At 40.4% G+C, this 17,236-nt stretch overlaps 1 protein-coding gene across 23 annotated transcripts in view; it reads left to right on the top strand.

Moving 5' to 3' along the window:
• The window catches only part of NRXN1 (neurexin 1), a 1,686,961-nt gene that overhangs the window by 1,658,057 nt on the left and 11,668 nt on the right, over positions 1 to 17,236 (top strand). For 15 of the 23 annotated variants that reach the window (XM_063918664.1, XM_063918665.1, XM_063918678.1 and 12 more), the window contains one exon: positions 4,225 to 4,315. In XM_063918664.1, coding sequence (XP_063774734.1) covers positions 4,225 to 4,315 — 91 coding nt within the window. The remainder of the gene's footprint in view (positions 1 to 4,224; positions 4,316 to 17,236) is intronic. The other 8 variants (XM_063918680.1, XM_063918674.1, XM_063918675.1 and 5 more) reach the window with 1 other exon arrangement.

Consider the following 17,236-nt stretch of genomic DNA (forward strand, 5'->3'; position numbering starts at 1 on the left):
CATTCGGCCCGATATATCGGATGAAATTGGGCATTTTGGAGGTGTTTCCGATTCGATCCAATGCGCTTTCCCGTGAGCATCGGATCGGATCCTCCAGAGTGAGCGTGCTGCACTAGCAATCATGTCCGACCCTGCAGGCATGGCTGGGATCGCACAAGATACATTGTATGCAAAAGGACAGCATACGATGTATCTTGTGCGATCCTGCCGCCCGGGCGGCTGCCGGGCTGATCGCCTGCGACATGACGGTCAGACATGTCGCATAAGTGTATGGGGCCCTTTACTCTTCCAGTGCGATAGAATCAGGCTGATCGGAGCTGACATCAGACACCCTCCCTGAAAACGCCTGGGCACGCCTGCATTTTTCCGCACACTCCCAGTTACCACCTGCTTCCTCCTGTCAATCACCTTGCGGACGCCCGCGCAAATTGATTTTTCGCACCATCCCATCGCTGACCGACGATACCCGTAGTTGTTTTCCGATGCGCATGCGCATTGCGGTGCATACGCATGTGCTGTTATGACATGATCGCCCTCTGTGCAAAAACGCAGCCCAGTAATCAGATCTAAATTACCTCCTTAGATGTTTGTTTAAAGGGGCAATCATCTACAAGGCGTGGTTTAGCCTTGTACATGATTGCCCCTTTAAAAAATATCCGAGCTCCACCGGCATCCCACACGGATGGGGAACTTGGAATTCATTACATCCCGGTCATTGTTGTGTTTATGTCATAAAACAAAACAAAATGAGAACCTGAATGGCAGTCCACTGCATTGGTTCCTTAAAACTGAAAATGGTGAAGAGAACCTGTGAAATACTGAAATATTTATAATAGGACTTTAAATGTGCAGCTCTCAGTAATACATATTTTATTAAGACGTTGTTGATGAAATAAAAATAGGGAATGGAATTGGCTTTGTAATATAAAGGCTCTAGATATGTTATCATTAGAATGATTTCTTGTTTTCAAAAGCGAGGACTATTTGTTATTCTTCAGATTGTCCATGTACGGGAAAAAGGAAATTATTTTAACTGTTAAGGGAAACTGACAAAAATAGAAAAGGCTTTGTCCTATGTGAAATGATGTTGCTCCACATGTGTCAATCATCAGCCTCAAGAAGACTTGATGCTTCTGCACAATGCTACGATGGGTTATTAAACCTAGCATGTATAACTAGGATATTATTTCCTTTATCTTTGCACTAATTACATTGGATGTGACATTAGCCTGCAGATTCCGCAGACAGGTTTGAGGAGCTCAGATTTCACGCATTTGATGCCTGTGCAGATCTGCATAAAAATATCCGAACTGCGTTGAGTAGGTGATATTGACCCCATTGGTGTACAGAGCTCTCTTCATGCCTTAGCATACAGATTATAGAAATAATGATGACCTAATTAAAAGTAATTTAATTAGTGAACTCAATGTATATAATAGTTTCGCAATATGCTAATTTTTCAGGCACCCTGTTTAAATCCATGCTGCAAGTGTAATTGGAGATGATATGCTGACCTTTATGAAGTTTTACTTGCATTGTATTTTGTATATATATATATATATATATATATATATATATACACACACACACACACACACACACACACACACACACACACACACAGTATATTGAACAACAAAATGCTGAATCTGGCGCTCTGTCACTTCCAATCAATATGCTGCCAGCAACATGGGGCTACTCACCCCTATTAGATAAAATCAAACAAGCAAAAAAGAAAAGTTGCAGCGCATATAGATTAGAATTATTAAGAGTCTATTTATTAAAACACATATATGAATAAAAATATATATATTCAACAAACTGTGCAATTTATACCACCGGCCGGTCAGTACATTTTTACAATAATTGATGCATGCATATACCAAATGTAACATATATTGTAACAAATTGCTTCCTATCTGTTCAATATATTTAAGCAATACCTACTAGAATAATTAAAATATAATATGATAGATCTGATAGTTATTCAGACTGAATAGTGCGCTCAATAGTTTATCCTGTGAGGTTATATAACAGTCATTTTTGGTGAAAAGAATGATGATGATAAAGTATATTCCTCACTTCAGGTGCAAATAGATGTGCTATAAATAGCTGCAACCTGTAATTGAGCCAATGCTCTCACTGAAAGTGTGTCTGGCCAGACATTAATATAATGCGGTCTCACCACTCCTGTGCATGGGTAATTTCACCCGAGATGTCCTCCCGGCTGCTGGTGCTCTCAACCCTTTATTGCGCAGTCATCTCTGGGGGATCATATAAAAAAGGTGAAGAATTCCAATCGCATCTTACTGGAGTGTATGGTTTAGCTGTAAAGACCTCCGGGCAGCGGTATATCCGTTTGAATGAGTAATTGACGCGTTTCCCCGCCTCCCTCCGGGTTCAGCGGCTTCATCAGAATATTGTTTTTTATCATGGATTTTAAAGTTGTCAAACTAGTCAATTTAGGCTCATTAAGAAATCCAGCTAATGGGCCGTGAAATCCATTAGAAATCCAGCTAATGGGCTAATGAAGTGTGAGTTGACTGGAGGTGCTGGTTCCCACGGCTGAACTCTGAGGTTTTTTAAAGCAGCAATCATGTACAAGGCATGGTTTTGCTTTGTACATGATTGCCGCTTTAAAAATAAGTCTATGTTTGGCCAGGAACCCGCATATCCGGCCAACTTGGACTTCATTACATCCGACCCAATGGGTGTAAATTAGTGCCTGGACAAACCAAGCTGCAAGGGATACACATACAAGTTTATTTTTGCATGCAGATAAAATGCTATTTGAGATGTGCGCCTGCCTGTTTTTGCTGCTTTCGGTTTTGGTTCTAAATCGTCAGCTAAAATCATGTTATTTTTGCATTCCAAACCAAATCCAAAACCTGAAATTTGGATTTAAAATCTGAATTCTGAACCATGGGAAGATCCAAACCGGAACTCTTCTCTGGAGATCCGGGGCGGCTTTTGGTTCGGATCTACAAAATACAGGTGGGTTCAGATCTCTGGAGAACCAGCCTCTAGTTGTTATAGGATATAGCCCACAAGTACTAGGAAGCTTTGTTTTTATGTTGCAATTTAGAGTTCAGCTGTGATGCATCCCACCTCTTTCTGCACCTTTTAAATGTACACTCTTGCAGTTTTACATGATTTTGTGCAAAACTGCCATATATGCATGGGTGCTGAGTAGGTGAGAGCAGGAATACATTACATGAGCCTGAGAGTGCAGGGGTGGCATAACCACTACTCCTTCAGTGCCATGACCACTCTACTGGTGCATGTGCCAAATAATAGATACTTTCTGGACGAGGAAGGGTATTGCTGCCCCTTCATGTGACCGTGTTCCCCAGGCCAGCTGGGAGTCTTGTTGGGCCTGCTTCTATTTTGACTTACTCCTAACTCAAAGTGAGGCCATTTTTGTTTTTCAATACTCAGTAATAATAATTTTTAAATATCAGGATATTTCTCGAAGGAATCGCAGGAGGGCAATTGTTGGTGTTGTCTACAAATGAATCTGGAAGTGGATTTTTTGCTGCAAACTAATATATTGAGTCTAATAATATTTCTTCAGAAGGCTTCTTTGTAGTTCGGAACTGTATCTCTGCACTGATGATTTCTAAAATTGGTGGTATTAAATGTTACGTTGGGGGGTGGATCCTTTGTTTTATTGGGCACTAGTTGCCCTCTGCTTAAATATTTTGCTGCAGTTTTAAAAAATATAATATTCTAGTTTACTTCTGGATACTTTACTGGTTACTTATAATCATTTTAGTTAATTCTGCTAATTAAATGTTATTTCATTATATACAACATATTAAGTTACATTAACCATCCAGTGTGATTAACATATTTGTCTCAAATGTTAAAAGTATATACACACAGTCACACTTTATGCCATCTTTTGGAGTCCAGGGACTAGATTTGCTACCCATTATTTTTTCCAAAGCCCTCGATGACTGATGGCTTTCACCGATGGATTTCAAGCGGCAACAGAAATAAATGCTAAACTAGCCTGAGTTAGCACTTATTTCTGTTGCCGCTTTATAGCCATCAGTCAAAGTTACTGATTGGAGGTGGCTTTGAAAACCCGAAGTATAGTAAAACTAGCCCCATGTATTGATTTTGCGCTGAACAGATTCATTACTGTTGACTGTGTTTCATGTGTTGGAACATAATAAGATATACTGTATCACTTCTTTAATAAATCTAATTTTCTTTCAGAACTCAGATGACCTTTTGGTGGCTTCTGCTGAATGTCCAAGTGAGGATGATGAGGATATTGATCCATGTGAGCCAAGCTCAGGTGGGTTAGGTTAGTCAACTTTTATATTACTTTTTTTCCTTTATTCTGTTTCATATATCAGTGCGTGCTCGCAACTTACATATGGGAGCAGAATAGAAATAAAGGCTTTTAAATTTATTTGAGATTTGAGGGAGCTACAGTTGTACTGTAATCCATTATTTAGCAAGCCCAAGAGTCACTTGGTTTCCATTCTACTCAGAATATACTGTACCACTAAATCAAAGCTAATACTCAGACAGTAGCTTTAGTTTAGGACAGTAATTCCGAACCAGGGGAACATTTACATGGCAACATATTGGGCTGGATGACTCACAAGAATTTAGGTGATATATAGGAGTAATGTCCTAAAATGTATTGACAAAGAATTGGTGAGTGAACTGTATTTAAGGTCAAATGTATAATAATCAGACAAAATTAACAATCAAATTGTGTTTTAATACTTTGTACATCTGACAAATGATAAATTGGCTGGACCATCGGGTCATGTGTACAGCTGATGTTTCTATGAATTCAAATGTTCACAGACATATCACATAAGTTCTGCATTACAGCAGATGCTGATATTTCTTGCAGATATATCCATTCATCTGCCTGAATGTACGGGCGGATGACCCATACGCTGGCCACAGGAAGCGGCGACAATGACATAACTACTCATTCCTGTGGCCAGGCATGTGGGGTGGCAGATTGGTAAGTGTGTATGCACAAGATCGTTTGTTCATAAACCTTACCAATTGTTAGATTGGTCAGCCGGTGGCTGATCCATTGGTCAAGTGTGTACTCAGCTTAAGTGTACTGGAATTTATTTATATTTATGCATGCCTCATGTTGGTTGCTACAAAGTATTGGCTTGATAAAAACAGATTGAGTGCCTATAGGTAAGTGCCATTAATGAAAGCATTTATCTGATTGGTGGCTTTGGGTTACAATAAATGTAACTTGTAAAAAACTTGTTTAAATAACTTGAGAATAGTGTTAGTCAGAGCCGGATTAACGACGGAAGGGGCGGTCGTTCCGGGGCCCCCACACACTGTCCTCACAACTGCAAAAAAAACATCGGAGTATAAGTACAGCATTTACCTGTCTCCTCTCCGTCCTCCTCGGCAGCTGAGACATTCTATTACAGCTGCGGCCACCGAGGAGCTTCACTCACTGCAGTGTGAAGTCTTGCGAGATTTGACATTATCTCACGAGACTTCACACTGCTGTGAGTGAAGCTCCTCGGCGGCCGCTGCAGGTAAGGAACAGCTCAGCTGCCGAGGAGGACGGAGAGGAGTCGGGTAAATGCTGTACTCCTACTCCAATGTTTTTTTTTGCAGTTGTGAGGACAGTGTGTGGGGGCCCCACAAATATGTTGCCCAGGGGCCCCTACAGACCTTAATCCGGCCCTGGTGTTAGTACATGCCAGGTAACTTATTTCCTTTTCAAATATACAATTGTCCTGGAAAATATATCATTTAAAGTTCTGTATAGAAGATATTTAACATTTATACATCAAAATTTCTGAGCGATTTAAGTGACTACTAATAGATAATAAAATTTTGCATTCAGTGACATTGACACAAAAAAAAACTATAACCTACTTTACAGTGTGATATTTACCAAATTTGACTTGCTAAGATTTATTTACAGTAGATACAGTATGCAATTCTCCAGTTACTTTATGTTATCCGATAGGTCTAATAACACAGAGCTGTTTTGCTTTTCCCTATAGCAGCCTAGTTTCAGACAGTCTGACTAGATCTTGAGTCCCCTCCCCCATGTAATTCCCATCTTCTTAAGTGGGAAGGGCTTTGACAGCTCCACTGCCTGTGGAAATCTGCCAAGAATCAATGGGAGAGTAGTGCTGCACTGGACCATTTTGGAAGATCTCCTGGAAGAGGGGGTCACTGCAAGTTTGTAAATCAATATAATTTATCATTGCATTATTGTCAGACACACAGCGGTGGATGTAAGTGTGGTCATGTGTCATTATTCTGGTAGCATTTACCTAGAAATGACTCAAATTCTGAATCGCGTGTTCTCATCTAGGGGGTTATGTATTAAGCCTTGGAAAAAAATAAAGTTGGGAAATTGCCCAAACCAACTAATCAATTTCTAACCGTCATTTATATTTGAATTGGAATTTGTTTTGGGCAACTACTCCACTTTATCTATCTCCAAGGCTTGATACATCCCTCACAACCAGTGTCCAGTAGTCAGTGTGTAAACATTCCTGAACATCAATTTATGTTATAATATGAAACAGAATGCATTCAGTATTGCAGTTACCATAAAAACCTCTCAACAACGCAACTCTCCATAAATGAAACCTGCATTCCTATAGAGGACCAGTGACCACGGATATGTTTACTGACATCTAATATTCTATAACATTTAAAATATGGAAACTACATAATGGTCAGTAAAAAGTGACAAGTGCCGTCAGATCTCTCATAAAATAATGTGTAAAAAAAAGAGACAAAAAATTATATTTATAGGGGCAATTCAATTAGCAGTGAAGACCTTGAGGTTCCCAACATTTTAAACATGTCTCCAGCACCACCAACCCACCAATGCTGCATAGTTTTCTTTGCTCCCTGCAGTGGTGTACAGGAAATGCATTATAATTATTGGTGTGTTGCACATCACAACCACACATTGCCGATAATTGAATCCCCCCCCTCCATGCGCGCTCTTAGATGAAAGGGGAAACGTGAAAACAAATGAAAGAAGAGGATATAAAATGTTATAGCTAGCTAAGATCTTAAAAATCAAGTAGGCGAGGCAGTTCTAAGCATAAATCTTATCAAATGTTGCTGGCTTACAGATTAGATTGCATAATGCCTCCAGGATCTGTGCACTGATAGCTGATTTCTAAAGTGCTTAAGTATCAACTTCAATTAAATGGCGGGTAATCAATTACAACAATCAAATGTGATTATCATAATACAACACTTACACTCTGGCTGGAAAACACTGTCCTGGTATAATGAGTTTTTTTTAGTTTTGTTCTGGAGAATACATAAAGAGACATGAAGAAATGGAAAATGCATTTTCTGATTTGGTAAACGACGACCCAATATGGATGATGTTTGATGAAATTTACCTTTGGGGAAGAACAAATTACCGCCATTGCAGGAATCTTTTTTTATTTATTTTTATTGGAGAATGTTTGTTTTTTATTGGATAATTTGCATATAAAGATTTGTTTATCCTTTATAGTATAACATGTGATAACTTCATACTATACCACATTGCACACCCAGATGGTACCTGGAAACTGAGAATAAGTTTAAGTGTCCATCTAGCAGTTTTGCAGTCAGAGGTGAAGTTACCATATGTGTGCATCTGAACACCCTTTAAAATGGCCCTCACTGGCATGAAAAAACAACATGCACACCACATGCTTGTCCAGCAGCCACGCAATCACCCACCCATACCTATTTACCCTGGCATCGTCTTATCCCGGAACACATAGACATAAGAGATGCTTAATAATGAAAGCTGCATCTGGTGTACAGAGTTATTGGTGTGAGGAGGCTCCAACCGCACAGTAACACGTATAAAGTAGAGTTCTGCGGTGATCCCCATGTTTTGGTTTTAGTTGTTTATTGGGCAAAACTGCCCTCAAGTGTTTTAGTTCAGTTTTGGTTCAGTTTTGGTATTCTTAAAAATTGATAAAAACAGCAAAAACCATAAAATTTTTGGACCAGTTATTGTTTCTATAATATTATAAACACCAGTAACATTCATTTACAGTGTGAAATGGCCCCTTAAATCATGAGGGACGTTCAGTTTTTAGATCCAAGATCCAACCCCAGAGTGACCCAAGCTGGGACTTGATTCGACTCGAAACCCTAAAGTTCGGATGTGTATTACTGTGAAGTTTCAAAATAAGAAACAGGGGGGAGAAAAGTAAGAGGCAGAGGAGCAGGAGTGAGAGAAAAGAGGGTTAAAAGTGAGAAGAAAAGAGAAAAAGAAAGAATGAGAGAGCGAAAATAAGGGAGAAGGGAAAAGTTGGGGGAGGAGCAAAGGGAAGCATATGGGAAGATGGGAAGATTAGGGGGAAGAATAAGTTATATGGGAGAAATACAGTATGAAGAGTCAGGAAGAATAGGAGGAGATGGAATGAATAGGGGGACAGAGAAGAGAAGGTGGGGGAAGTCAAAGGGGAAAACCCTGCAAAATAACAAGCAACCAGGTACTTTTACTTAAGTAAAGTATATATTCAACAATATCAAAAGCATGAGATATGACAGGCACTGTATCTCCTGCATTTGACAATACAAATAATTGCAGCTTGCCGCAGTAGTGCAATGTAACAAGCTCGGAAAACTAAGTCTTTGGAGCTTATCTGACTAGGGTAACACTTTCTCAAAATGGAAATACCCGAGATATCTTTATGGAGCAGCCCAGCTGGAGGAGGAACTTGTGGTCCTGCCCCATTAGGCTGTAGCCGAATCCAATGCCCATCAGCTACAGTACAATCCTTCACACTGCATATGCGCAGTTGGGAAGATGAGTACGAACCAGGAAGTAAAGTGTTTGAGTAAACCATCACTTTATAGCATTCACTGGTGCATGCTTTTATCTGAGCCCAGGATCTGGTGTCTGATTCATAATACATTTCAATGACAATTTGGAATTCCAATATGCAGCAATATGCAGCTATGGGGAATGCTTATTTTCAGTGCTTTAATGCAGAATTTGATGTCATTACTCACCTAAAGTTACAAGTTTTACAAGATTTAAAATAGCTTCCATATTCCAGACAAGTCTCCAGATGCTTATATTTATTCATTTCTTAAATGGTTGCACAGACTGCTTCTTGTTTCTAAACTAGTTAAGATTAAGAATGAAAGTGCTAGAAGTGCAGTATCAGAAAAAAGCACTGCTTATATATAACATGGGTTCCAGTCAGGAAGTCAACGTTTAGAATGTTGACACTATAATGTCAAAATGTCAGAATTCATTGAGGGAGATTTATCAAATCTTGGAGAGAGATAAAGTAAAGAGAGATAAGTGGAGAGAGATAAAGTACTAACCAATTAGCTTTCAAATGATTATACCAGCCTTGCTAGAAGAAAAAAGTAGACATTGATTGTTTGGTAAGATATTTGTCTACACGTTAATTTTATAGACATACTGTATACAGATGGAGCCACAGTTATCTTGGTTTCTGTGCTGCGCCTAGGTACACCATGGCTTATTAGCATAAACCCTTCATCTATTGTTTTCTGCTGCAATACAATACAAAGAGAACAATACATCAGGGTATAAAGTCATTACTGCAGGGGATTAAGTCCGACTGCCTTGGCTCAGTTAATCCTATTAAAGGCCAAGAAAAGGTGGCTCTATCTGTAGTTTTAGATTTTAACTCATTAAAAGTACAGTACTGTAGTAGGATATGTACATTAATGTATAGTACTACAATGATAAAAAATATTTTGATTAATGTCAGAACATTCGGATTTAAAAAAAAAAAATCTGACAAATGCAATGTGCATGGCTTCAAATAAATGAAGATACTGTATGTGTGATTAACACCATGGCAGATTTAGTGAAATATCAAAGTGCTCCTTTACAGATGGAGCAAGCTTTATTGCTCCCTCTGGTGTGTTGTAAAATGACATGCTTAATGCTCCAGGAGGTGAAAACTACATTAAGAGTGCATTAGATCGCTTCAAACATCAGACTGTTCTAATGCCCTTTTTCAAATGTTGTAATGTACCAATGGGTGCAATAAAATGTTCACACATCTGTATATTAAAATAAATAAGCATTGCAGAACGAAGTGCACAAGCTGATGGGCCAAGTCTAGCCTCTTGTCGTTGTAGCATAATTCACATTTTGCATTCACAGCCTTTAACTTAGTTTGTGCAGTCAATTTTCATCATTGCACTGGAAAAGAGGAAGACTACTGAAAAAATCCTTTACAATAGTGGCCATCAGCCTAAACATTCCATTTCTAACATTAGGAAAATTTTTGGATATATTTTTCATGAAAATATATTTGAATGGAAATGCACCCAATCACTTTCGGTTTAATACCTATCGTACGCGCTTTGACGACAAAGATTACAAGTTGCATCTAAAAGTTATGTGAAACCGCTGGTCACATTACCTCCCCCTACATCCTGCCCCCTCAGGATCCCGACGGTCGGCATGCCGACCAGCAGGGACTGTTCCCACTTGTGGGTGTCCACGACACCCATAGAGTAGGAATAGAACCTGTGGCGACCACAGGTCACCACCAAGCCCACAGCGCCCCCCACCAGCATTCTGCGGCAAGGATCCCAGCGTCAGGATGCTGACTGCCGGGATACTGAGTGCCGGCATCCCGATACACACTCTTTGCACTGTATCATACTTACCTACTGTTGATTTCTCTACTCCAGGAGAAGCCTAGAGAGGAGACACTGTAGGGAACTTCTGGGGACATGGCTTGGCTTTGACATCATTAAGCCCCGCCCCACTGCAGGAAAAATGCTGTAATTTACAGGTCCATAGGAAGGGGTTGGGGCTAAAATGGTGCGGTTGAAGTCATTTTATCCCCTCCCCACAGACACATGAATCTTCATCCTGGGCAGGATGTGGGAGATCTGCTTGCACTTCTGGGGGTGCGGGGGGCTATCCCAAAAATCTGGAGCCTCCTGCAACTTCCTGGAGAGTAGGCAAGTATGATGTGTATGGCTCAAAATATGGGCAGGTGTGATTGTGATTCATTCTGAGCTGGGAGTAAAGCAAAAAAGAGCTTGAAACATCTGCAGTTGGGCAGATGTATCATGTGCAGAGAGATTAAGATTTCTGAGGGGCGTGTCCAAACTCAAATCTAAATTGCAGTGTAAAATAAAGCTGCCCAGTATGTGTGGGCTGCATGCAGAAGCAGCCAGTATTTACCCTGCATACAAAAATAATAAATGTATTTGCTCCCTTTGCATGGCAACATGGTTTGTCCAGGTACACGGGTACTTGCTATTTTTTATGCTTTTCTCCCAAATCAGAATCAGGCTCCATAGTACTATCCTGAAATAAATCACAAGTGTCCTATTAGCCATGTTCAATATGCTTTGCACTTTGTAAAGATACATCTCCTATTACACTTATGAAAACTTTGAATACCTGATAATATTTATTTATTTATTACCAGTTATTTATATACAGTAGCGCACACATATTCCGCAGCGCTTTTACAGTGAATATTGCCCATTCACATCAGTTCCTGCCCCAGTGGAGCTTACAATCTATATTCCCAATCACATGTACACACTGACACATTCACGCTAGGGTTAATTTTTGTTGGGAGCCAATTAACCTGCCAGTATATTTTTGGGATTGTATATTCCGGTTTAGAGAATGCAGTACATGATATAACATTTTAATAAACATTTCAACTTTTATGCTATAACATGAAAACAATCGAATCACTTTTCAAGTAACAAGTTACGTTATTTTAGGTACACAGAGACATGGGTGCTTATTTCCAGTGACTAACGACCACAGGATTACAGCCTTACACCATAAAGGGTGTGGGCACGAGGCAGTAATATTAAAAAGGAGTTAAGCCTATACAACGTAATTCTTATTTTCTCTGTGTAATTGCCTTTAGAGTCACAGAATTCTGGTCTTTTTAGAGTTAGACTGATAATCCTGGGATGAAACAAATGATGTATCACGATCGTTCCTATAACTAATAATCATTCTAATAACACCCAGTGGTAACTGAAGAGATATCCGTTATTCCCTGTATGGGATTAGTGGTTCGTAATTGTAACAAGCCAAATGTTATATCTCTTTTATAATAGAACTCTTATGATGTATTTGAGGTATTTTCTTTCATTTGTTTTCTTTCCCTTAAAGAAGACACACAAATCAATTAATATGTTTATTCAAACAAGTGGGAAAATGAAACCCCCCCCAAATAAATACTCAAAATCAAGTATATTAGGATATAGGTCTTCATATGTTGGCGGAGGTGTGGATATATTGTCGACATTCAGCATACCAACACTGGTTATATGTACAGTATGTGTGATTAGAATGGTCTAGTGCTAACTTAAGGGCACCATACACTACTGCGACATGTCCATCTGACATGTCGCAGGCGATCACTGGCGATCAACCCGGCAGCCTCCCAGGCAGCAGGATCACCCAAGATACATCGTATGCTGTCCTTTTGCATACGATGTATCTTGGGCGATCCCGGCCGATCCCAGCCACGCCTGCGGGGTCGGACCAGATTGAATGTGCAGCACATTCAATCTGGAGGATCCGATCCAATGCTCACGGGGCCGCGCATCGGATCGGATCGGATGCACAGCCAAAATGTCCGATTTCACCCAATATATTGGTCTGAATGCCCGAATTGGGCTGAAATCGGGCATAATCGTTCTAGTGTATGGGGCCCTTTACGTGGCTCAGCAGGTCTGATGGCTCCAGAAGTGTTTTCCAGGACTGGTGGTCATGTCCTGATGACTTCCAGCATATCCTACGTGTTAATGCTAATCCTAACCCCTAACACCAACCCTCCCCTAGTGCCTAAACCTTACCCTTACACTCCAACATCCTGTCCCTAACCTTACGCTGCTGCAGTCTGACCCTGACCCGCCGGTCTCTGCAGAATGTTGGCATTTCAAACGTCAACATTGTAAATATTTCATCAATGTCGTCAACATAACTTTTCAATGTTGACTACATCCCACTATCTGCTGTCATATTTAAAGCTTCATGACTTCAAATATCCTTATAATTGCATACCATATAAACAACACTTACACTGGATATCGGCCAATTCGTGGTCAAGAAGCACCATTAAAGCTGTATGCCGACAATAGACCGGAGAAGACGGCAGAATCAGTTGCATGTCTGAAGTGTTAAAGAAATATGGCAACGGCCGCTATACTATAACTTCATTTAGAAAAATATATAAATAAGGTTTTTGCATACACATGCAATGAGCCATGTTTTTATTTGATGTGATATAGATAACCCCCTTTCTCATTGCGTATTTCATTATGCTAGAGTGAATGGCATTATATCAACATCCATTTCCATCACATTCCCTAACAGTCCAGGGCTATTACGCCATTCCACATGCTTTAACGTCCCACTGAGTGCAATAACATTGCTAGCTGCAGTTTGCACATAGAATCTTGGGTCATTTTAGAAAATCAATAACAAACTAATATATGCTGGTGCAGTTTAATGTGTACTGCATGACATCTTGCTCAATACCATTTCAAACCTTGTCCTATATGCATGGATTAAAACTGCACGTCTAGCACTGACTTCTAAAATAGCATCCTGGTGATTATCGCCTGATAATAGTCACTAAGCCATCCGTATGATCATTATTGCTGTATAATGATAATAGTGGAATGATATTGTTCCTGCCAAATAAACTTCACAGCATGCTAAGGAAGCACATATTTTAAATAAAGGTAAGCCACCATTTAGATCTAAAAGTATACAGTGTGTATAATAACTATGCTATGAAGATATTTGAGAATAAAACTGCAAATATTGATGCGCTATAGCTAGAACAAAATGTAAGTCACACATAACCCACTAGCACAGAGTGGTCACATCACACTGATACGGGATTAATATGACTTGACTGTCTATGTTTGCATAAAGAATAAATATACCCAGCAGCAGATTGGCCATAGGGCTCACCATGAAGAATCCTGGTAGGACAATGTGTCTGTGGGGCCTGTTTTGTGTGTTGTCATGTGGCCCCAGCCTACACATAACAGGCAGCCCACCACATTCAGTACACTGCATTGTCCCCATTCATTCTGTTATTCCATCTCTGCAGTACAACAACTCTGCCATCCAGTGATGCTGCCATGGCTACACTGTATGTTATACTTCTTGTGCTGCCCATGTCGGGCCACTTTCACGAAATAGTACAGGGCCACTTTTAGTTCCCAATCTGCCCCTGGTCTCAGATACAACTGCAGCAAAGACTCAAGGAAAGCTGCATTTGCATACAATCAGCCCCTGTAAGGAGGGATCCCACCCAGCCTCAACAGACCTCACCCCCTCATTAGACCACACCCCCATTAGGGCTGCTTCCATAAATTTCCCCGGCTGGTTTTCCAACCCAATCCGCCCCTAAATATACCTGAAATAGAATCCACAGTAAAGAGGATAGTGGCAGAACTCCATCGCCACCGCTCAGAGTCAGGATCTCCAGCAACACCCACCACCCCCATTACTGGCTTGCGGTGAGGATAGTACTGGAGCCTAGATTGACGTGCACGAGGGAGTTGGGACACAGAGGTGCAAAATAAGCAGTTTAGCCTGTGTAAATGACTGTGCACTGCCTCTCTAACATAGGCGCTAGTATTCTGTAGGTGCCCTGCCCCCACCTTGGCATACCCCAACACCTGAAGCCTAGAGGCAAATGCTTCCATTGCCTATGGGATTTATGCTATTGATCCATACATAGATGAAAAGCAGGCTATAATCTCAAAGTAAACCTTTCACAACCTAGTGCCCTTTAATGGTGCTAAGGAGTACACCTTGCCTACACATAATGGAAGCAGACATTTTGCTGGCCAAATCAGTATGCATAAGAATGCAGCTTATCCATATACTAGGATCTAGTTACATTAGTGAGGTGCTTCAAGCCTCATGCCTCATTTAGGTAACTGGTTCCTAGTGAATGAGTAGGCTACATGTTCATAAATGTTGGTTCACCTAACAATATGGCTGCCACGATGAGGCCAATTCAAGTACATGTCAACTCGTGTAATTTATTAGCACACCACTTTGAAAAGAATTGAGAGTAAAATAATTCCACCTAGAGTATCTTCAGGAAATATAAATGAATAAACTAACAGTCTTCACAGGCTACTTAACTTTTGATAGTACAATAAAACATATATGAGTTGCATGACTATGGCCCTCATTCCGACCCGATCGCACGCTGCCCTTCTTCGCAGCGGTGCGATCGGGTCTGAAATGCGCATGCGCGGTGTGCACAATGCGCACGTGCGTCATTGCGCCGGGCACCGATGCTGACAGCAAAGAAAGCGGTCGCAGCGGCGACCGCGAGAAGATTGACAGCAGGAAGGAGTTCCGGGGCATCAACTAACCGTCTGCGGACGTTTTCGCGGAGTGGTAAGAAAAAAGCAGGCATGTCCAGGCGAACGGAGGGCGGATGTCTGACGTCAAAGCCGTGACCATCATCGCTGGACCCGTCGCACAGTTTAAGTATGTCCAGGGCTGGTCTTGTTTTGTGTGAAACTTTTTTTAGCATAGCAGGGCTGCACAAGCGATCGCAGCCCTGCTTTGCTAAAATACACTCCCCCATAGGCGGAGATTAGTTGATCGCACCAGCAGCAAAAAGTTGCTTTGTGCAATCAACTCGGAATGAGGGCCTATATGATATATTCATATATTCCCTGAATCGGATGAAGACTGTGATTGCATAACAGAGTAAATAAACTTTATATAGGAGTATGTTTAATGCAAAAACAAAAAGTCATTATACGAAGCTTTCCTAAAGTAGGATCTGCACTGTTTTATGAAACCTACAATAATAAGAATACGAAAGAACATAGAGTGAAATGGAAGCTTAAACATAACTTTGACATTAGACTGTAGCTGAGATAAGCCCAGAGTGACACTTCTTTATGCTTCATTTAAAATATAGGCAAACAATAATAAAACAGAAGATAAAAAAAAATGTAATTCACTTAAACCATGCGAAACTGAAAACTTTGATCCATAAAATGATAGAATTGTTATCTACAGAGACACAGCTACAAGTCTTACACAAAGAATGTCAGCTGCTGAATAAGGCACAGCATTGATTTAAAAAGGAATTTTCTGCGAGTTTAAAGATAGCCGATGCCTTGTCACTCAGAGAAGACAATACAGTGTATTTATATGAACGTTTCCATTATTTTATGCCCAATGGCACACACTATTTTAACATATTTAATCTAATCATTTGTTTAGAGGCAAAGGGGGCAGTATTATTATATTTACTTCTGTTACAGTTATAGTGATATAAAATGGTACTGTTTAACCTTGAGTGAGAAACTGCATAGCCAATAAATAAAAGCTCCATAATAATTTGTTAATTATTTTTTATATTCCATGACAAGTTAAAATACAGTCACAGCAGGGGGGAAGGGGGTTAAGAGAGGAGAGGGCCTATGTGCAGGTTCCGTGAGGGAAACCTCCTCTCTGACAGTCGCAGTAAACTCTGACCTTGAGCGCATGTGCAGATCTGCGGGAACATGGCATCTGTGGCTTGTTCCCGGGGAAATCTCTACTACTCATTTGCAAAATGGCCAATGCGTCGTTTTCCCTGTGATTCTGTGGCTCTGCAGTGTTGAGGCGTCTTGTCCATTTTCCAATGTTTGAGAGAAAATGGTCATGTGCTCTCATCCATTACCAGATTTTCATTCCAACCAGCCAGACCTAGCAGACCATCTGCCTAATAATTGTATAGTGAATGCCCAGCTTTATTAGAATTTATTATTTGTCTGCAGATTTTTTTAAATAAATGCTGCCTCCATAAGAATTCAACCCTTGCAGACTACTACATGGTAGAACCACCTTTTGCTGCAGTAACAGTTTTAAGTTTGTTCTGCCCAGTTTGTATACGGCTCGGGAGTGATTCTTGCTTATTCTACCTTTAAGATTTGCTGCAGGTTGTTCAGGTAAGATGGATGATGCTTGCTGACAGCAGTTTTCAAATAGTGTCACTGAATATTAAAAACATTGAATTATAAAATGTACTTTAAGAGCCTCCTGATTCACAATAGTTGCCCATAATTCATTTCAAGCCATACAATGTTCCCAGTACATATTATGTCACATTGAAGGGGCTCCAGTTCCTTTTAAACCACATCACAGTGCACCCAGATTATATTATGCAACATTACAGTGCCCGCGGTTCATTTAAGCCATACTATAGTGCCTCCAGTT

Source organism: Pseudophryne corroboree, chromosome 4 (assembly GCF_028390025.1).
Source record: "Pseudophryne corroboree isolate aPseCor3 chromosome 4, aPseCor3.hap2, whole genome shotgun sequence".
NCBI lineage: Eukaryota > Metazoa > Chordata > Amphibia > Anura > Myobatrachidae > Pseudophryne > Pseudophryne corroboree.